At 55.6% G+C, this 20842-nt stretch overlaps 5 protein-coding genes across 5 annotated transcripts; 1 reads left to right on the top strand and 4 right to left on the bottom strand.

Moving 5' to 3' along the window:
- Positions 1 to 2485: 2485 nt before the first annotated feature.
- Positions 2486 to 5306, top strand: PtA15_14A292 (uncharacterized protein; the record flags this gene model as incomplete). Its single annotated transcript, XM_053162992.1, has 8 exons — positions 2486 to 3008; positions 3094 to 3220; positions 3306 to 3451; positions 3538 to 3876; positions 3944 to 4104; positions 4195 to 4792; positions 4858 to 4988; positions 5070 to 5306. 8 exons carry the CDS (start codon positions 2486 to 2488, stop codon positions 5304 to 5306), a joined length of 2262 nt encoding a protein of 753 aa, XP_053026963.1.
- A 1127-nt stretch (positions 5307 to 6433) lies between these two features.
- Positions 6434 to 8729, bottom strand: PtA15_14A293 (uncharacterized protein; the record flags this gene model as incomplete). The annotated part of the gene is made up of 7 exons (XM_053162993.1): positions 6434 to 6517; positions 6594 to 6746; positions 6827 to 7270; positions 7341 to 7940; positions 8031 to 8132; positions 8252 to 8320; positions 8379 to 8729. The coding sequence occupies 7 exons, from the start codon at positions 8727 to 8729 to the stop codon at positions 6434 to 6436; spliced, it is 1803 nt and encodes a 600-aa protein (XP_053026964.1).
- A 696-nt stretch (positions 8730 to 9425) lies between these two features.
- Positions 9426 to 16041, bottom strand: PtA15_14A294 (uncharacterized protein; the record flags this gene model as incomplete). Its single annotated transcript, XM_053162994.1, has 24 exons — positions 9426 to 9742; positions 9811 to 9886; positions 9978 to 10128; positions 10207 to 10271; positions 10335 to 10430; positions 10513 to 10585; positions 10666 to 10813; positions 10883 to 10940; positions 11004 to 11103; positions 11187 to 11479; positions 11563 to 11872; positions 11946 to 12073; positions 12143 to 12242; positions 12303 to 12443; positions 12511 to 12626; positions 12715 to 13080; positions 13145 to 13254; positions 13323 to 13569; positions 13669 to 13908; positions 13988 to 14061; positions 14124 to 14316; positions 14384 to 15350; positions 15472 to 15849; positions 15905 to 16041. 24 exons carry the CDS (start codon positions 16039 to 16041, stop codon positions 9426 to 9428), a joined length of 4884 nt encoding a protein of 1627 aa, XP_053026965.1.
- Positions 16042 to 16576: 535 nt separating this feature from the next.
- Positions 16577 to 17782, bottom strand: PtA15_14A295 (uncharacterized protein; the record flags this gene model as incomplete). Its single annotated transcript, XM_053162995.1, has 7 exons — positions 16577 to 16645; positions 16786 to 16853; positions 16921 to 16994; positions 17063 to 17146; positions 17218 to 17488; positions 17590 to 17644; positions 17780 to 17782. 7 exons carry the CDS (start codon positions 17780 to 17782, stop codon positions 16577 to 16579), a joined length of 624 nt encoding a protein of 207 aa, XP_053026966.1.
- A 534-nt stretch (positions 17783 to 18316) lies between these two features.
- PtA15_14A296 (uncharacterized protein) lies at positions 18317 to 20746 on the bottom strand (the record flags this gene model as incomplete). The annotated part of the gene is made up of 2 exons (XM_053162996.1): positions 18317 to 20257; positions 20324 to 20746. 2 exons carry the CDS (start codon positions 20744 to 20746, stop codon positions 18317 to 18319), a joined length of 2364 nt encoding a protein of 787 aa, XP_053026967.1.
- Positions 20747 to 20842: the final 96 nt, after the last annotated feature.

The raw sequence follows: 20842 nt of genomic DNA on the forward strand, positions 1-20842 counted from the left end.
CCCGGGCGACTGTTGGAGGGATTCCGCCCGGTTGACTGTTGTGTCATGTTGTCAACCGGGAGGGAGTCCTCCCAGGTAAGACAGTTGCATATAGCTGTTGACCGGGAGGTATTCCGCCCGGTTGACTGTGGTGTTGCGTTGTTGACCGGGGGCAGGAGGGATTCCTCCCGGTCGTGTTATGTTGTTGACCGGGAGGAATCCCTATTCCTCCTGGTCCACGTGGGTGGGTGTATGTGGCCTTGTGTGTAGGAGGGAGGGATGCCTCCCGCTTGAAAGGGTGCTTGTATGTATTCTGCTGTGCCCAGCTCAAAACAAACTGTGCACAAAGTTAGTGTGGTGGCTGGTGTGGTTAAGCAGAGTCTGAACATACTGCTTAGCCTGAGCTAATCCATAAAAATACATGGAATCAACCAGGAATAAAGCTGGACAAACTCAGGTATGTGGCATTGTATCAGCCCGGATCTGGCATGTCAACTGACACCAGTTCCTCAAGTTTTTTTTCATAGTGATCAGTGCTTATTTCACCAAACGTGGGGTGAAATCAGCAGCACATGCATTCCCACCCAGGCTATTGCTGGGTGGATATTCTGTTAAACACATGCCCACATAAACCACCACAACAGTACTTTTTTTAATCAAATGTGAAATTTATGGTTATTAAACTGATACACAGATCTCAACTCTTGCCCAATCACACCAATTGAAATTGGCCCTTATTTCCTCAACTCCAAGTAAGATACAATAGCAGGGCACACAAACAGGATTTACAAGGAAGGAATCAAGGGCACTCAGTATCAGTGGGAACTGCCATGAAGCTTCACTTTCTAGTCAAAATAAGTTTCTTAACAGGATAGATGACAACTTCCAACCTTTGGTTGTTAATGTGGGTGTTATTTACTTGTAAATTGCAAGAGCTCAGTAAGAACCTCAGATTCCTGAGTTTCTTGCCAAGAGCTTAAGATAAAGCTAGAAATTCAGAATTAATGAATTCCATTGCTGAATTCAGCCTACCAATTACTTCAATGATGGTAGAGTCTTTTTAAAAAAGAATTCTTAGCACACAAAAAGCCCTGGGTTATCAACAGTTTTTGTACTGTTGTATTGGATTACAGAACCTCAACACCCCAACTGAATTCATCAGACATGGTCAAGTGGTGTAAAGTAGGTTCCCAAGAATGGTTTTGTCAACCACAAAAATGAAAACAATTGATGAAAACTTGAATAAAATTGACATGTTTCAATTTTCTTGAAGAACCTTGTGACTGCTCTAACAAAGCACCAAAAATTGGAACAGAAATGTATGACATGTGAGAACAGTGATAAAAAAGGAAATAAGTGATCATCAACAATTGCTCAGGGCCCAGTCTGTCCATACTGTTGGCATACCAAATGATATCGATTTTGATACTTCCAAGAAATACATACCAAAAAGTACGCCACGGGCAAAGCTCAACAAAATGATTTCAATTGCCAGCTGATATCATTTTGGTTGGTCTGCCTGCAAGGGGGGACCGTCGCCAGACAGTTGGCGTTTTCACTGGAAAATTCCAGGAACCCTACTGGAAGGCAATCCAAAATTATTTTGGATCCCCAACGCACTTCCGAAGTGCTTTCGTGTGCAATTCGGAATGGTTACGGGCCGTCACAGGTTTTGGAGGGCTCAAAACAAGGTTTCGGCAAGGTGGGCGGACAAAAGGGAGGCTTGAACATGCAACATGCTTCTGATCCACCCCAACCAACACAGCGGGCAATCGGGTGTCGCACGCAGCCCGCAGCAACACCCGCATAAAGGGGGTCCCCTTGGCTCGGGTGTCGCCGCGGGCTGCGTGCGACATCCGATTGCCCGCTGTGCAAGCTCCTTGCCAACTGCCCCAGACACACTGTGGTATGGGGGTGCTGTTATATATATAGGACCATGCTTCTGTGAGGTGTGGTCAGCCATATTTGGAAATATTCCGGGGAAAATCCAGGAAAAAACCCGGAATGGTCTGTTTCCTGGAATGAAGTCGAATCAATTTCGACTTCATTCCATTTTGGACGCTACCCGAATTGCGATCGGAATGGTTCCGGTACTTTGACCATACCGGAAGCAGTCCGATCGGTTTTCGGTCCTTCAACCATACCGGAACGATTCCGATTGGTTTTCGGGTTTTCCTACCATCCAGTAAATTTTCTGGATGGAAACTTTGAATCTTCAATCCTGATCTCCATGTCCTTCGAGTCATGGGTTCCGCTGCATGAAGAACACTACCACGGGGGTTCGAGGCCTCTTTGAGGTCCGTTGCAGCCCCCCGTGGTCACCGAAGGTGGTATCCCTGCTGCACCATCACACGTAAAAAGTTTGACGAGACGATCAAGACATCGTGGAATATCCCGTGCTGATATTAGCAAAACCTATATGTATGTGAGTGGCTCTTCTTCTTTTATTGGATCAGGATTCCTGATTTTTTTTTTCCCACCACAAATGGTGCAAATAGGATTTACGATGAACGTTCCCGTTACCCCAGCGCCCAGACGGCCAGGCAATGCCGGCGTTTCGCTGCGAACCCAGCGTCCGACGACCTACTACGATGGCGAGAAGGATGCATCATCGGGTCCGCTCCCGACTGAAGGTGGTCGCAAACCTTCGCGGCCAGCGGCAGGGATTGATGGCCTCCCGGGAGGACCGAGACCTTCAGCCAAAGGAGGACATCCTAATCGGTTTCCTGCGTCCGAAAACACGAGCAAGGGAATACCGATCGATCGACCTGGCGGTGCGCGTTCCACCGAGAAGAGTAAAATTGGCGAAGCCCTGTTGAACAAACGACAAAGTGTTTCTTACGGCCATGCCCAGCCCAAAAGCACCCCGCAACCCATGCCGCCCATGCCAGCAATGCCCGGTCGCTTTGGTGGACACAGGAACGATGACCGGATCGCCGGTCGTGTCAGAAACCAAGTCTCATCTGGAGCGCCCCTGATTAATATCGATAGTGAAACTTTGGCCCAAGGAGACTTTGACGCCGAAAAATGTGCAGCCCCATCAGAAGTACCATTCACAATCATTATCTCAATATTTCGCCTGCTAATTAAAGATCGGGGACGTTTTTTTTCTAGTCATGATGATTCACTTGGCCACCTTAGGAGGAGGAGCCGCCGAGCCAGAAACCCTGAAGGCATTCAAGGATTCACTCCGTGCCACACATCTGACCACCAACCAATCACTCCAAGAAAACGCCTACAAGTATGTCTTTGATTCATTCACGTCATTATGGCCCATAGCGCATGTACGTCTTTGTAACCCACTGACGCCACATTGTTTTCTGCAGGAACTACGGGGCATTTGTTGCAATCAGTAAGGAAATTGCCACGCTGGAAAACGAAATGTTGGAGTTGAAGTCTGTTCTGGAGGAATTCAAAACTCTACCGAATGATCTGGATATGGGCCTGGGTACGATGGCCGAAAGCAGCCTTTGTGAGTGAAATCTGCTGAGGAAACCGGATCCCGGATCGGACTGGGGCTTCTCTGGGATCTGATTCAAGGTTAGTCTACTTTGACAGCGGGGGAGTCGAAACGGAAGGCGGCGAGGAACTCCATTGCCGACGTGAACGCTCTCTACAGAAACCAACTCGAGTCGCTCTGGGAGAGCGTGGAAGGCTCACAGAAGTTCCTCCCGATCCAGCCCGGCCGACATATCCTATCTGAGACCAAGTCCTTCGTCGAGCTCAACCCAATCACATACCAGCCCAAGCAGGCTGTTCATCTCTTCTTACTCGACGACAGCCTGCTGATCGCAGTCCAGAAACAAAGCCGTTCAAGAACCGGAAAAGCCAAGCTGATGGCCGAGAAATGTTTCAATCTGGCCCAAATTTCGATCGTCGGTCTGGATGATGGCCCCGGTTTGTTTGATTGCATTGTCAAATCAAATCTTGAATCCAAATTTATTTTTGCCACCTCCCCCTATAGATCTTTCCAATGCACTTCAGATCCAACGCAATCAGGAAAAGGTTATTCTGCGAACCGATCGCCCTCAGGAAAAGAGAGAACTTTTAGACTCCTTCAGAAGAGTAACCGAAGAGATGGCTCGCAAGAAACGGAAGCAGAGCACTATGGACATTGGCATTCCGGTCAGACTGCTGAAATCTCGATCTTGACTCTGATGATGATCATCAGAAAGAGCGGAACTCACCCATATCTATTTTTTGTTATACTTACAGAATTCTGACCATCCGTTTCGAGCCAGCCTCCTACTGTCCTCCCAAGGCTTGGAGGGTGGCGCGAGCCAGTTCCCTCCCGGGAAACTGCTGGGCTTGGGAAAGGATGACCGGACACACAAGATGTACAGCCGGGTCGGTGATCTGCTAGACGAGGTGTCTGTAGGGATAGCCTGTCGACGGTACGAGAAGGCAATTGAGCACGTCGAGCTGGCCCGTAAGATGGTGACCGAGTGGGCCGCGGGTGAGGCTGGGATAGGGGAGGTTGTGAGTCCGTTGGAGGGACGCATCGAGGCCCGGGCACAAGACCTGGCCGACCGATTGCTGGCCGAGTTGGCCGAGACGAGCGTCAAGAAAGCCCACTTGGTCCGGACGGTCACGCTGCTTGGCCGGCTCGCCGGCCCATCCGCGCCCGTCGAGCGTGCCAAGGAGGCCTTTCTCGTCATGCGCTCCGAGCTCGTCCGGCGACAGATTGGTCAGATCAAGTTTGAGGGTGATCTGGCCCTCTGGGTCTCTCAAACCTCCTTTGTCCTTTTCACCCTTGTCAAGAATACGTGTGAATGGTACATGACCGCCTTCAGGGATAACCGATTGGCCTCTGGTGCGTCATCCCCCCCTCCATACTCAGACCCTGCCAACCCATTCACGCCTTCCTTTCTCCCCCAGGGTTCGTCAAATGGGCCGTTGATCAGCTCGACTTTTTCGGCGAAATTTTCAGACGTCAAGTATACGAAGGTGATGAGGATCAATGGACGATCAAAGAATCGATTTCTGTTACTCGAACGCACGCAGGCATGGTTAGCCCTCTTTCACGCTTTTCTATCACCAGTCAATATCAGTTCCAGTTTTGAGCATTGGTTATTTATGTTTCTATTTAGTTGAAAGAAGTTGGATTAGACTTCGGCTTCCTCTTGTCCAGCGTCTTGTCCAACCAAGCCCAAGCTATCCGTAGCCGTCACCGTCTGACAACGACTGGCAAGCCTCGGGCCCTCTCTGCCGATCCGGAACGTCCCCGCCGACTTCCAAGCACCCTTATCCCTACAGAATCGCGTTCCACAACGACGGACAACACTAACCGGCTGGGATCGAGACCCAGTTTTCTTGGGGCTGCTTGAAAGGTTGTTTTCCAATGAAGCATTTTGTTCTTGACCACCCTTCACTTTCCCATGTTTTTGACATTCATGTGGATGATCCGTATGTGGCCTCAGGGCAGCTCACAAGCCAACCTGCCCTGGCTCATAATGTTCACTTACGGGCTGGGTCACACCCAAATATCCTCACCAGGAAGAATGAACTCTGACTAAAGGTGACACTGACATCACCTTGAGTCCAATGAGCTACCCGTCGTGTGCAAAGTTGGTTGTGTGTACCACCCCCTAAAAGACACAAATGAGACATTGTGGTCGAGTTGTTGTAGAGCCCAAGCATGAACAAAGCTGTAACCATCACTTTTCATATAGTGACTGCTGATTTTTGCTTGTAAAACCCTACCCTGCTGAAACAAATGGCTCAAGGGGATGGCCTAAATCCCCCGTAGTATATACTTGTCCTGGCTTCATGGGCTGGGACCTTCTGCTTTGACAAAGCTGATCAAAAGAACCAAAAACACTGTAGGTTTTGGCACGGAGTTTTTTGTAGACACCCTTGGTCAATATGCCCTGATCCACCTTAGATTTCGAGAAAAAGCCAGCAGCTGCGAAAACAATGACAAGCCTTCACACCCGTATCCGCAAAGAAATGAGAGTGCAGAGCCTTTACATCCAGGAGAGTCGAGGGCCTGATTTCAAGCCGACAAGATGACCAAACTCCAGAAACCAGACGTCAGAAGTCCTGGGCTTCGGGCAGGGGGAGAATGCGCACCCAAAAAAATGAATAAATACATGATGCTTGAACGAAATTGGAAGTACGTGATGGGCGGAAAAAAAACACGGCGTGCGAGGATGCCTCGGAGGCGGGACTTGCAGAGAACTTAAAATACACACCTTTTTCGTGTTGAAGGGAATCATGGACAATGCACGTGGAGGATTACTAAGTAGTAATGATTAATTGACACCCAGCCATTGAAGTAATGTTTATACAACTTTTTTTCTGAATTGTGGAGTCTCCATCCTGCCAGTCAATCAGTCGTCGTCTGTGGACACAAGATACAGACACAAAGAAAAAAAGTAAATCGACCACACAACGAGGAGTCTTCTCTTTTCCGCTTGCGCACTACTTGGCTCTTGGTGGCTGATCGAGTAAACTATTGTTCATGGGGATTTGTGGAAGGAGAGGAGACCATGACGTTCGAGATATTCTCTTTTGCAGCCTCCCATTGTTCCAAATTCTACGCGCACACACACACAAACACGGTCAATTTTCACCCCGTTCATTCGAAACGAAACGGATGATAGGGGACAAACTTTTTTGGAGATCTCGATATGTAGGCGCGCAAAAGCCAAACACATCTCCTTCAGATCGGCGACTTTCTGGCGCTGGAATCGGTCCAGATCAGCCTGGATAGTTTGTGAGCAATATCTGAGATCAGCCGCGGCCGCACGAAGCCCTTCTTCGAGCTACAACGACAATTAAAAGGTGGGACGGAATCAGTAAGAATGATCTATGTGAATGGATGGACGCGAAGAAGAAGGCTGACGTTAGAGATATAGTCTTTATTTTTCCCGATGCTATTTCTGCGCGTGCTTTCGGGATCAACATCAGTAATTCCATTCAGCGAGTGACGAAGCGCGCCGAGGAATCCCGTGGAAGCGGGTTTACGAATGGGAGTGATGAGGGCGGGGCCGGAGGAGCCGATGAGATGGGAGGTAGCCGAGTTAGGCTCGGGGTCATCGGCGGATTCCTTGGAGGATCGTTCGAGGTCGAGCTGGCGGACCCGACTCAGGGCGCTCTCGAGCCGCTGCGCCTCGCTCTCGCTCCGCTCCAGATCCTCCAGCACTAGTCGCTTCGTATCCAAGATGTCTCGCGCCATCTCGAATTGGGCTTGCTTCATGTGGCGGAAGCGTAAGAGGTGCTTGATCACATTCGAGAATTGCGCGTATTCGTGCAGCGGCTCTGTGAACTGACATTCCCAGTCTTGGAGCTAACAAAAATGAAATCACTGTATCAGCGGGGATTGAAGACAAGGTGGGTGTAGGATTGAAGTGGTGCACCATTGCGTTTGTAGAAACATAGGTGGCATCTATAGCTTGCCCTGTTCTTTCGATGGCTGTGCTAGTGGCCTCGGCAGTTTCCTGAGTACTAAGCTGACCATCACCGACGATACTCCCTTCGACGAGAGCGAAGCCATTGAGTACGCCTCCGAGTTCGGCCTGATCCACGGCATAATCTTGCCAGCGTTTCATGAGACGACGGTTGATTTTCTCGAGACTGTTAGTAAGATGGGAGGAGAACTTTTGTGTGAAGACTTCGGAGTCTTGGAAGCGTTGGTCGGGGTCTTGGAGCGGGACTGAGGACGAGGAGGGGACGGGAAGGTGGGAGAAGAGTGCCTGGAGGTCCGGGTCCGCGGGGTTGTGAGCCGGCGCCTTCAACGGATTCTTCGGCAGATTTGTCAGCGGCGGTTGCTGGAGGACTTCAGACCACGACACATCCGGGGCTAGGAACTGCCACAGGACTCGCTCGCGGCCCAAGACGGGGTGTCGAATCAGGCGGTTGAGGAACACGGCTAGCATCCGTTTGCGACGAGCAACCGTCACCGGATCTTCTTTAGTCTTGGCCATCGAGCTCGGATGAAAGGCATAATCACCTAGTGACTAGGAGAATAATGAATAATCGTGTCAGTATTACATTACTAATTTTCGTGGGGTTGGTTGGAAATTGAAAAAGTGGGAAATCAAGCTGACTTGTTTGTCTGGAATGGGGGGAACGATCAAGACGGGATATAGGGCCACAAGGGACGATCGAAGAGACTCGAATTCCGAGTACCTGTGCCTCGACGTTCCGCGCTACGAAGGTGACATTATTGATCCGCGTAAGGGGTGCCAAGTCAGACCTTGAGAAAGAGGATGTGATGGGGGGAGGGACTTGTATGCGGACGGGGAAGAGCTGGATCTGGAGGACTGACACTACTTTGAATGACATAGGCGATGTACGAAGATGCACCTCCCTCGCTGGTTTTGATGGCCTCGGTGACCTGATTTTTTGGCAAGTGTCAGTGAGGGTCTGCCTGGATGTGAACAGATCGAGCTGACCCTGATCTCTTCGACGTCCTTAAGATCCCTGAGGGTTGGACGACCGCCGCGGCCGGGGGTGGTGACAGCAGCGATGGGCGGGATTGGCGATTTGGGGGTGTTGATGGAGGAGGCGGGCGAGAGTTGATTGGGGCGGTGCTCGACCTGGTAGGCATGAACGAAGTGGGTAGTTGGGCTTGATGAGGTGGGTTGGAGTGAGCCTCTCCGGGTCGGCGAGCTGCTACTGGGGCCGGCTTCGTAGGTCGGCGATGGCTCGCGGGGAGGGGAAGGGCTGTTCCTGGCCGGCTGGCTGGGCTCAGGATATATCGTTTCCTTGAATGGATCGATGTCGAAGTCGGTGGAGCTGGCCATCCTGCTGAGCCACCAATATTAACGAGTCCGTCCGGCTCTCCGTCAGAAGATTGCTAGGTTGAAGATGTCCAACTCGGGTTACATATAATTTGCCGGTTCTCAAGCGTCGAGGGCTGAAGCTGGATTTTCGAGACAGTCGGGCAGAGGTGGTTGGATCGAAGAAGTCGATGATGTCAAGCCAGGGCTGGAGGGGGCCCGGGCTCGAGGGGGGCTCCCGGGGGACCACTGCGCATCTGCGGCCAGGCAAACATTGAAAAAAGGGTTTCAAATTGGGATCACCTTGTGTGAAGGGTTTGCCCAATCCAAACTTCCGGAGGAGTTCCAGAGTAACTCTCATACAAGGATAGCCATGCGTAGTGATCTCATCCAGGAACACTGAGGATGAGTATCCCCCAACCCCGAGTACCCACGCATCTTTCGTCACCGAGTGATGTTAATGGCAATGACAAAACACTCAGCCGCCCGATTGTTTCTCCAAGCCACGCCTCTCGGGTCCCACACAACCACCCATCCACCTTCCACGTATCAGAGCAAAGACAAACTGATTTCTTGGTGTGAAAAAAGAGACATGAACCAAACAAACAGCTTCTATGTTGACAAAAACAGAGAGAGAGAGAGAGAGTGGGGAAGGGGGAGGGATTGGAAGAGAGAGGGAGGAACGATAAATGGCGATCATATAAACACATTCGAACGCGATCATAGTTCATCCCTACTGCCCCCACCGTCATGGCCACCCGGCGAATGTTGATGGTCGTCTGCAGAGCCATGCTTGCTCGGTTGGCTATCCGGGAGGACATCCTCTTCTGCAGGCGCAGTGGATGCGCGCTCGTCGTCGTCGATTTTCTGGCCGGCCTGGACGGTGATCATCGCCGCCGGGTCGTCCTCGCCGTGCGTATTCTTCTTCACCCGGCTCGCCAACCCCGCCACTTCTTGGTCGTAGGCGTCCCATTCCGGGATCAGTCGACGCGCCCGCTTCAGCTTGGGCTCGTGCGTCAACGGGTTGTTGCATAGATCTGGGCACACAAATCGCATTTATGAATCAGCTCAGATTGGACTCGCTGGGGAGGCGGGCGCCTTTCACCTATCGTCTTCGCCGTCTTCAAGCCTTCGTCCGAGCACCACGTCTCACACCACAGCCAACTTTGATCCAAGGTGAACTATAAAGAAAAAAAAAAAAAAGACAGATGGCCGACGCCTTCAAAAAAAGGGAAACACGGCTTTTCTTCAAATGGCAGCAACAAAACTGACTATGGGGAGGATTCCTTGCATGTTGTTGGGCAGGTCTTGGTCGAGATTAGCCAAGCTTCCAGGGTCGGCAGACAGGGCTTGATAGTGTTGACGCAGTTGGTCGCCCGCAGCGACGGTTCGGAAGACCCGCAAGTCAACGACGTACAGCGCGCTTTTCAAAGCGAGGAAAGATCACTCAGAAGTTTCTCAACACAAAGTAACAACCGACGGCGGATAGATGGGACGGTACCTGATGTGATACGGCCGGCCTTGGAGACTCTCCTTCCAGTATCCAGTGTCCCAGAATCGGAATCCCTGATAAGATTCATTCAGATCAGTCAACACACCTCAATTAAATAGGGAATGGGAAGAACAAACCTTGGTCTCGTTCCGGTCATTGCACATTGGCGCATACGCATAGGGCGCTCCCCCCAAGTCGAGGTCGACCAACGCTTTCAAATCCGTCCGGACGATCTAGCAGACAGACAGACAAAACCAAGAAGAAACCACCGATCAGTTCAGAAACGCGAGAGTTATGGGAGTGGATTCGACTGACCTGATCGGAGTCCACAAAGATGACCCGGTCGACCTCTAGGGGGAAAAGGACGTCCAAGAAGAGGATTTTATAACTAGCCAAAAAAAGATGCACCGAAGGTGAGCCAGTCGCTCATTGAAAAAGCGGGGCGATAAAGAGAGAGAGGAGACGGACCCCCAGATCACGCGCTGTTTCTCCTTCTGCGCACGCAGCCAGGAGGGCCAGCGGTAAGTGACCAGCTGGTAATCGAAGCGATACTCGCGGGCCAGGTGAGGGATGAAGCGCTTGAAGGAAGGCGAGAGGAAGTTCGAGATGAACCAAACTGCGAAAGACATCGTCCCAGATCAGATGCCATTTCTTTCGAGAAAGAAAAGGGGGAGAGAGAGAGTACATTTCACCGGACTCGTGGTGTGTCGCATCACACTGACACACATCAGATACGCCATACGCTGTGGAGATCGGCTTCGAGGTCAGCTGTACGCAGTGAGAAGAGGAGAGCGGTCGTCACAGACCTCGTACAGCAGTCCCGACGCAACCGTAAACACATTGATCACTGAGCGCGAAGTGCCGTTGGCGAGATCGAGTCCATGGCTCTTGAGCATCCCCGTCGCTCTAAACGAAAGCCAAAAAAAGGCTGGTTCATATCTCCGGAGATACACGACGAGATGCGCGAGCCTGGAGAGGACACGACGTACAGATCTTTGACCTGGCCCATGAGCTTGGAAAACTCGCCCGCGGGGCCTTTTCGGGAAGAGGTGGGGGAGGTCGAGAGCGGCTGGATGAGGCTTTCGGCGGATTTCTCGGGGCGTTTGCGGACGCGAGGGTAGATGGTCAAGCCGTTAAAGGTGGCCAGGGATAAAGCCTGGTAAGGCTCGGCATCCGGCCCGCCCGACTCAGGCTTCTCGAACTGATACAGCTCCAGGCTGCGTCCGGGACGGATGGACAGACGATGGATCCCCGGCGCAGACTTGAATTGGAAGTACCCTAGCTGCGAACCGCAACCTCACTTGGATTCAACGGGTGTGTCTGAGAGACCTCAATAGAAAGGGAACGGTGAATTTCTGCACTGACATTGGCCATGATAATCGTGTCGACTTCGGTATTTCTGAGCAGGTCTGATAGCACTATTTGCAGGCCCCTCGGCGGGATGTCGCTGGGCACCTCGCGTGCGTGGCCAGCCAAGATGATGTGCTCCAGCTGGAAGATCGCCTCGACTCCCTGAGAGCTGTAAGCCGCCGGGAGCTCCGAAAGCATGATGTTATCGAGGTCATGGATCGAATCATGGGGAAGTGCTAGCCAAGCCGGCGGGGTGTCTATTGCCAATGTGAACAGTGTTTCGGTCGGGATGCCCTGGAAACTGACCAGCGCCGGGACGACTCGGCTAATTCGACACAACAGAAAAGATGCATGCGTGAGAGCTCAGGGCACCAGTCAATCCACGATTAAAAACCTACCCGTTCTTGTCGAACTCCAAAGAATTCGAGATGGCCGTCCTGAAGAAGCGCTTGATTGGGAGCTCGGTGAGCTCCAAAGAGGGATTGAACCAAACCTTGATCGCGACATCCGAGCGGTGCGATAAAGTCTACGAAAAAAAAAAAGCTAGCAATTCTTAGTTATCTGCTTTGCCTTCAAGACGGACGATCAGCCGTACCTCCAGCAGCGCCGACCATCGCTGAGCAGCCTCGCTAGCGGGATTCAGGACGACGCTGAAGTCGAACAACGCCTTTGCATGGTCACCGTGTTGATACGATCTGCCACGAGCCGCACTGAGACCAACGACCGGCGTCCTGGAGAAGGGGATTGACACTCACGAATAGCGGCCGTTGCGAGAGAGATGCTTGTCCGAGCGGGTCTCCGCGGGAGAAGACGAGTCGTCGCTCGAGCCCACCAACACATACCCGACCGTGGCCATGATCATCGGCACATTTGCTCGGTGTCGGCCGAACTCAAATCTGTGGTCGAAGAGAAAACAGTCAGCTGATTAGACGCTTGCTGGATGCATGGGACGGGGCAACTGACTCGTCCAGACCCTTCAGCGCTTCCACCAACGGCGTGATGCGCTGCTGGGCTTCGTACTCAACAAGCAGCACGAGATCTTCGCTGAGCAGCTTTGTGCCAGAAGAGACTTGCAAAACCTAGAGGGCGAACCAAAGTCGCACTCTAATCAGCCAGCAGATCCGGGACCGTCACCCCCTCCAAAAAAAAAAACAAGAGCAGTCATACCCGGCCGTTGATGATGATCGCGATGCTACCGCTTTGGGCGCGGACGGCGCTTGCAAACTGCTGTGCGCCGACCCATGCGGCGCTCTTTGTGGGGGCGCGATGCAGCCGATTTCTGCGAACGATTCTCAAGACCAACTCGTCGGTGTCATGGTCGGAGACAGCGGACGTGCCCTGCGGGTCTGGAGCGGCGACTGGATGGCCATGACGCCTCAGCTGGGCGAGCAGATCCTGGACGGCGACCGGTTCGTCGCCAGAGCCAGTGATGTGTGTCGCTAAGCCGGCCGATATCTCCGCGGATGTCTCAGCCTCGTCGGAAGACACATGGACGAAGGAGACTTGCACAGATACGTCGGGGGACGGCTTCATCTGTTGCACTCAGATATTAGAAAGAACACAGCACTTGGAGTCTTGCGAGGGAAACGATGCGCACCAGCACGCCCAATGCGGCTGCAACGGCCGCCATTCCGCCACTGGAATCGAGATCTCCGACGACCCATAAGGATGCGATGGGGCGCGCCGCATCATCGTCCCCAGGCGCATCTACACCAGTCGACGAGAGAGTCAGATAGAAAAGAGGGGCCCAGGGGTGGGTGGAAGAGATCACGGACCATGGTTGTGGAAAAAGACATTAGCTGCAAGGGCGTCGGTGGATCGAAGCGTCTCGGCCAGGTCGACGAACCGCAGGGGTCGGGCCTCAGAGGGGAACACGAGGTCGTTCCGGGCACGATGGACTAAGGGAAGATCGTAGAGGTACTCGGCCACATCCGCATCGTCTTTCAACAAGTTGAAGTACACTTGATGCTGGATGAATCCCGTATGGAGCGTCGCCGTCTCTTGCAAATGGCTGCGATAGTTCTGGGCAGCAAAAAATGGCGGATGCAATACACTTATCAAGCGTTGAGAAAGCCGTGTCTGTCAGAGAGAGAGAGAGATCCAGAGGTGCCGAGCTCTCACCTCTTCCATGGGGAAGAACCGCCCATTGATCATCATGCAGGCTGGAAGACTGTGGTCGTTCGAGCACAGCGACAGTCTGGACGAGTACAGCTGAGACTTGGCGAGCCAGACGGCGAACTTCTCGTCCTGAGAGGGGGCATCGTCGGGGGACCCATTTGTGGCCGAGACGCGTTGGCTAGCCTTGGCAAGGAAGTCCTCAACATCCACCGTTCCCGCATCGGGCTCGAACTCTGCTGTGAACTGAATGCGAGGAAAAGGCGGGGGCCAAGTCAGCCACGCAGGAGGCACGCGCGAGCGGGTCGACGCCAGACCGGCGTACCTCTTTGACGAATCTCAGGGTCTCGATCGGCCCCAAGGCCTCGACCAAGTCCCAAAAGCATCGCGTCATTCGCTCTACAAAGCGACGCAACATATCAGAAGAGAACGGGGCAGACGAGTCTGTGGTGTCGACGGACCTGCCTGGGCCGGGTCCTTGGTGGGGATGGGGACGAAGCCCCAGCGGATGGGCAAGCTGCGCGAGATGAAGACCTCGATGACGTGGCCGAGGTTGTGCAGGTTTTGGCTCCGGGTGAGGTCGAGGCCGAGGACGACGTTGATGATGTTCCGGCCGATGGGGTGCAATTGGCCGGGGAATGTGGGTCGCAGAATCTACGAGAGGAGCGTAGCTGTCAGAGGCTGAGGAGACGCACATGAGAATTGGGGAGGAAGGGCTGACTGCACGCAGGGTGGTCGGCCACATGGAATATCTCTCGTCCTTTTCCAGGTCGTTGAACCAGAGGATCGCCCCGCCGCCCTCTTGCCGGTCACTCGCATCGAACCGTGCGCCCAACGCGCTGGCGTCGATCTCGCCGCCAGCGGATGCAGCAGATACCGCTTCGGGGTTCATAGCCGCGTTGAGCTTCTCGTCGACGACCAGCGCGCGGGCTTGGCGGGAGGTGAAGCCTAGGGCAGTCAGAGCAGTGATCCAGCGCCGTTCGCTGCGCATGATCTCGACGAGCTTGAAGAGGTTGAGGTTTTCCAGGGAGACCAGAGGCGAGAGCTGCAGGCCGTTCATCCAGACCACCGACTGGCCGGGAGGGATGCCCTCGGCCATGTTCTCTTTCAGCTCGAGGCGCAGCTCTCGAGAGATCCTTCCAGGCACCCATTCGTTCGCAAGCGTGTGTGCAATCAGCGGGAAGTCCTCCGTCAGCCGCCGCAAAGCCGACAGAGGGGAAGGCGACGAAAGGACGTGCTGAGTGGCCTTGGCGCCGATATCGAAGATCTCGGCCGCCTTCAACGGCTTCAGCTTGGCCTGCTCCGAAGAATCGAGCGCCGTCTCCGTCGCTGCCGCGGGGTGACCATCGAGAACTACTTGCGCGGGGTCCTCACTGGAGGCGGACTCCACCGGGCGGTCATCGAGCGTCAAGTATTCCGACTTCTTGATATCTAGACTGGCGCCCCATCCGCTCAAAAGACTGGCTGAAGACTTGGAGGCGGCCGTTGGGGCAGAGGGTATTATCCATCGGAAGATATACGCGGCCTTCGCCGGGATCGTCGTGGATGCTTTGTGCAGCACTTGGTGGAAGGGACAAAACGAGCGCGGGTCCGGGGAGGCATACAGGATCACCGTCGGTAAGCGCGTTTTTCCTGATGCCTGGCCCTGCTGATGGTCGAAGGGAAGAACTTGAGGCTGGGCATGGGTTCTGTGAAATGATAGCAATCAGCTTGGTGTTTTGCACTCCAATGGAGGACTTCCCTTTGGTTTGCTGTTTCTATGCTAAGAAATAGAAAATAGAAATCACTGAATCGCCTCACGAGACTCACGTTTGAGAGAAATCGTTGGAATCCAATATTTCGGAGAGCTTTGAGAAGTCGCAGACTCTGGCCGAGCCGACGAGTGCCCAGCTCTGACAGCTGTGATTATGGGCGTCGGAAGGGCGGGTGAGAGTGGGGGGGAGGGAGGAGTACCAGGCGCGGAAGGCCTCGATGGCGGGGTGGGCCTCCTTGAGGGCGATGCTGAACGCGAGGGCCTCGAGCTCGGCGGGGCGGTCGAGCAGGCCGGGGGTGCGGAGGAGGCCGACGAGATGCTCGTACGTCTGCTGGTCGGTGGCCGGCGGCGCCGGCCCCGTCTCCGCCCAGGCCGAGCACGCCGCGTCCAGCGAGGGGAAGAACAGCCCGGGGCGCTCGAGCGCAACCGATTCCCTGGCCGCAAGCTCGTCAGCTCCGGGGCATGCCACGCACAGAAGGACAGGCTCACAGGACTTGGACTACCATCGCCGGCTCCGGCCATGTCGCTTGGATCGAGACCGTGATCGGAGGCGAGCCGGCTCGTGCTGGGACGCCCAGAGCGAGCAGCAGGGCCAGTCGGTCTCGCAGGCCGCGCGGTCGTTTCATGCTCGGGCTGGATGTGTTTGGGGTCAGTGGTGGCTGGGCGGCATGTCCTCCGGATCAAAGGCACTCACGAGTGTGGTGGCCGCTGCGTGCATCCAGCTCGCGCAACTGCACTTTGCATTCCATACATATCAAATTCATCTCCTTGGAGTCACACCCTCAATCCTACATAGTCAACCTTAGCCAACACAAGCACAAATCAAGTCTGCCGTCTCAAAAAACATTGTCCCGCGCATCCGTTGCCGGACGAGAGCATCATGAGCCTCTTCCGGTGTGCATCCCTCATCATCCAGCGCTCCAAAGCGGCGAATTCCAATGGGCAGCCTCTCAAGCCGCACTTCCCGCCCCCGTCCAACTGCACACCCACATATGTACATACACGGGGAACGGGAGAGAAGTTGCCGATAGGTTGATTGGATTTCCTGTGCAGCATGTGCTTGTGCCGCCCCGTATGAATGGGGCAAGAAAGCACCAGGCTGGCCGACAGACGGCGCCCGAGACGCCCACCCCACATCAGCCGTTGCCGAGGCTAGGAGCACTACGACAGCCGGCCTTGGAGACCGAGGTCGGGCAGGTCGGGCGCAGGAGCAGGAGAAGCGTGTGGGCTCTGTGCAGCGGCGGGCCTCCGTTTGTATATGCACGGGTGGGAGGAACAAGAGCCCGTCCACCGTGTGTGTGCGAGGGATGCAGCGTCAATCGAGTGATTCAGATTTGATTACAAGGGTGCAGAAGCCGACGAAAGGTTACATCGTATACGTGTGGTGAGAATATACGATGCGCAGGACCGGGGGAGGAGAGCGCGGACATCATAGGGACTGTTGCGTCCGATCCCGAGTCAGCAAAACGGATCTCGGAGGGAGAGAGAGGGGGGGGGGGGGGGACTTGCCTCCATCTGTTGGACGACCTCCTCGAGCTCTCGCTTGGACGCAATGTACTTCTCCTGCGTCTCTTCCCATCTGGCCCACACAAACAGCGTCAGAACCCGCTCGTCCGGGCGCAAGAGCGATACAAAGGAGGGGCGTACTTCTTCTCCCAGGAGTCTCGCTCGGACTCGATGCGCTGGACTTGGCGCTCGAAGTGCTCGGCCTTGACGTCGACCTGACGGAGTCTGCAGCACACCGACCCTGTCGCGCTCAGCAAAAGTCTCTGGCCACGAGGAGGAGGAGGGGAGGGATGTACTTATCCGTGGTTTCCCTCAAGTTTTTCTCGGCGTTGTCTAACTCGGACTCGAGCAGGGCGATCTTGCGGTTAAGGTTTTCGTTAGTCGACTTGTTGGACTCCTCCTCCTCCTTGTGGACCTTAGCGTCCGAGATCTTCTTCTCGGCCGCCTCAAGCTCCGTCTCTAGAGTGCTGACCTTGTGTTGCAGGCTGACCAGCTCTTGGTCCTTCATCGTGCTCTCCAACTCGAGCTTCTTGAACTTCGCCTCCGCTGTCTCCGCTCGCTCCATCGCTGCTCCCCAAATAAAAATAAAGTGTCATGTTGGTCAGCTGGAGGGAGTATCTCTCTCTCTCTCTCTAGGGCGTGGGAGAGGCAGCGGATCATGACCTGACCGGCATCAGCTTCGGCGCGGAGAGTGGCCAATTTCTGAGAAGAGATCGGATTCAGCTAAGCATCTCATTGTCAAAACCTGAAGACCGATCGACGGACCTCTTTGATTTTGTCCTAAACACACACGCACACACACACGAGCCAGACAGATCAGCAGGGCAGTCAGCCAGGAGAGCGGAGGGGGAGACGCACCATGGTAGCGGGGAGAGAGTATTCGGACGGGTGCTAGTCTGTGTTGTGGATGGTGCTGGTGTGGGGGTGGAGGGCCTGGTTGGTTGTCGGCGGCAGTGGTGTTGTTGGAGTGACGCATGAGGTTCACGGCTTTCTGGGGATCTGGCTGTGACAGGTGGGTCTGTCGCTCCTTATCATGTGCAGACACACTCTGACGCACCCCCCGATCTGGAAATGCAATTCTGCTCCAAGAACACCCCTCCATTGCTGATTTGACATCGGCCAGCCAAGCACAGATGCCCCACTCATCTCGACACACACACACCCCACGACTGCGCAAATCGCGCACAATTTGCACTGCGCTCCGTCCCCACCACCACCGACAAGCGAACCCAGCAGACAAGACACGGCCAAACACGGCCCTACATAACACAACACGACGTACAACCACGCAAAGAACATGAAAACATCGGCAGACTACATATTTTGGGGGAAGCAAGAAGAAGGGCGCAAGGAGGTTACAAAGGGGGAAAGGACGGCAAGAGCGGGCGGGGCGAGTCAAGGCTTGCGCTCGACCTTGTCCCGGAGCCGCGGGCTAGACCGGACCGCGGGCGGGCCGTCCCGTCGTCCGGCCCGTGTCGGTGCCGTGGGCGGCGGAGCAGCAGGGGGATCCCGGGGCTCGCCGGGGTAGCTGGAGTTAGTGATCGGGGCGAGCGGGGCGGATGTGCGGGTGTTGGGCCGGGGCAGGGCGGGTGCTTGGGGCACGAGGGCGGCTGCGGGGACGGTCTTGCGTCGGGAGTGACGCAGGGCGCTCTCCTCCTCCGGGGCGGGCTTGGCCTCGACGGCGCGGGATGCCGGGCCCAGACTGGCCTTGCGTTTGGCGCTCTTGCGGGCACGGGCCGGGGGGTCGGGCGCGGGGAGGTCGGGAGTGGGGCCGTCGGGGTCAGGCTTGAGGGCCGGCGACGAGGCCTTCAGAGTGGCGACGGACGAGCCGTCGTCGAATTCGGTCTTAACAGGTCCATTGTACGCGCGTCCGAGTTGCTCGACGAGCGCCAGCCAGCGGGCCTCGGTGGGGGAGGCGGAGGGCGCGCCGAGGAGGGCCCAGAAGCGGGCCCACGTGTCCGTCGCGGCCTGCTCGTTCCCGGCCACGGAGGCCGTCCAGGCCAGGAGCCCGAGCTCGACGGGCGGACATCCTTGCTTGCGCGCCCGGCTCTTGAGGGTCCGGGCCAGCCGGGCCAGCGCGGGGCCGTCGCGGGCGATCGCGGCCAGGCTTGCGCGCAGCTCGCCGAACGAGCCCGGCGGGTCTGCGCGCTCCTCCAGACTCGAGAGCAGCTCGTCCACGCTCAGAGGCTCGCCCGCACCCGCCTCTTCCCGCCCGGAGATCCAGCGCGGGAGCAGCAGCAGTGTGCCGATGAGCGCGAACACCGGCGTCCAGAACACGTAGTCGGGCGGCGGGAGACGCCGGTCAGGCGGCGGTGACACGGGCTGGGCCGTGCCGTTCTTCTCGTCTTCCGTTGCGGCAGCCTCGTCGAGACGCGTCGGAGGCGGACCAACACCAGGATTGGGTGATTCTTCCTCCGCAGGGGATTCGACCGACTGCACAGGCTGATGGGTATCGGGGGCAGACGAAGATTGGAGATCGTCAGCCGGCTCGGATTCGTCGCGAGAAAGTAGCACGACTTGGTGTGGCTCGGTGTCGGGGACAATAGGCGGGGCTCCGAGGGGTGAAGGATCGTCCTTCTCCGGCTGGTCGATATCGGGGACAGATGCTAGTCCGAGATCGTCATCCGGCTCTGTTTCGTCGCGAGAAAGTAGAACGACTTGGGCTGGTTCGGTGTGGGGGACGATGGGCGCAGTATCGTCCTCTTCAACAACGCGCGGCTCGTTGATGATTGCGGCCCGGAAGAGGTCCTCGGTCGGAGCAGGCCCACGAGCAAGCGGATGATTGAGGGGAGCGCTCTGCGGGCGCGAGGAATAGAGCCGATAGACCAGTACAGATGCTGCAGACATGAATAGGAAGAGGACCAAGCGGCTTTTGGCGGGGCTGTGACGCGGGGGGGTGTGGGGGGCCTGCGCTGGCGCGGATGGTGGCGACGTTTTGGGGGGTATCGCGGGGGATGGGGTGCCTTTGGACGCTGCATGGCTGGGTTGAGAAGACGCCGGCCGGGGCGCTGGGGGGCCGGGATCCGCGGGGGCACTCCTGGGCGCCGATGGGGAGGGCGTAAGGGCGGGGTTGGGTGGCGCGGCTGACAAGAGCAGCTCGGGTGTGAGATAGGACGAGGAGAGGTCCATGGCCGGGTCCAGGGGACAGTCCGCGGCGCCGCCCGCGGCCGGCGTCTGGGCTGCCGGATGTCGATCGGGTTCTGGGACGGGCAGGTCGGCCTGCGCGGGGGTAGCTGCTGCTGGTGGTGGTGGTGGGGGTGGCGGCCTGTGGTAGACACATTGGGAGGCGCTGTCGTTGGGGCCAAGATCAGTGGTGTATTGACTGTAATCTAGACTCTGTGTCCAAAGAAAGAGGTCAGGGTCAGGAGGGTGTAAGGGTTTTTTTTGTTTTTGGAGACTTACTTGGCTGGGATCGGCGGGTTTCTGGTTTGTGGTGGAGGGCAGGACCGTCTGTGTGAGGCTGTCGATCATCGGGGCGTCTGGTTCCTTGGCAGCTGGCGGCAAGTTTTCGATCCACAGCTGGCATTTATGCTGGTCTTCAGGCATTGCGGGCGGCGGTTCCTGGGGTGGTTGGGTGGTGTTTTCCTGGTGATAGTTTTGGGCTGATGATGATGATGATGATGATGATGGTGGTAGTGTTGATTGTGGTGGTTTGGGGTTGGTGGATAGGATGGACCAGTCGGTGTCGCTCTGGGCGGTGTTCCTGGGGGAGGAGTGTGGGGATTCGATGAGTGAGTCTGGCTCGGGGCGGCTTGCGAACTGGAGTGGGTCGGTGGGGTCTGGGAACTTGTAGTCGATCTGGTGTCTGCTGCTGCTGGCAGTCATCGTTTGGTTGGTTGGTTGGTTGGTGCTGGGTTTCTTGGCAGTAAAGTTGGGCGCAGATAAATATGCAGAGGGTGCTTAGGTAAGCTTCTTGAGTAG

This window comes from Puccinia triticina, chromosome 14A (assembly GCF_026914185.1).
Source record: "Puccinia triticina chromosome 14A, complete sequence".
NCBI classification, from domain to species: domain Eukaryota; kingdom Fungi; phylum Basidiomycota; class Pucciniomycetes; order Pucciniales; family Pucciniaceae; genus Puccinia; species Puccinia triticina.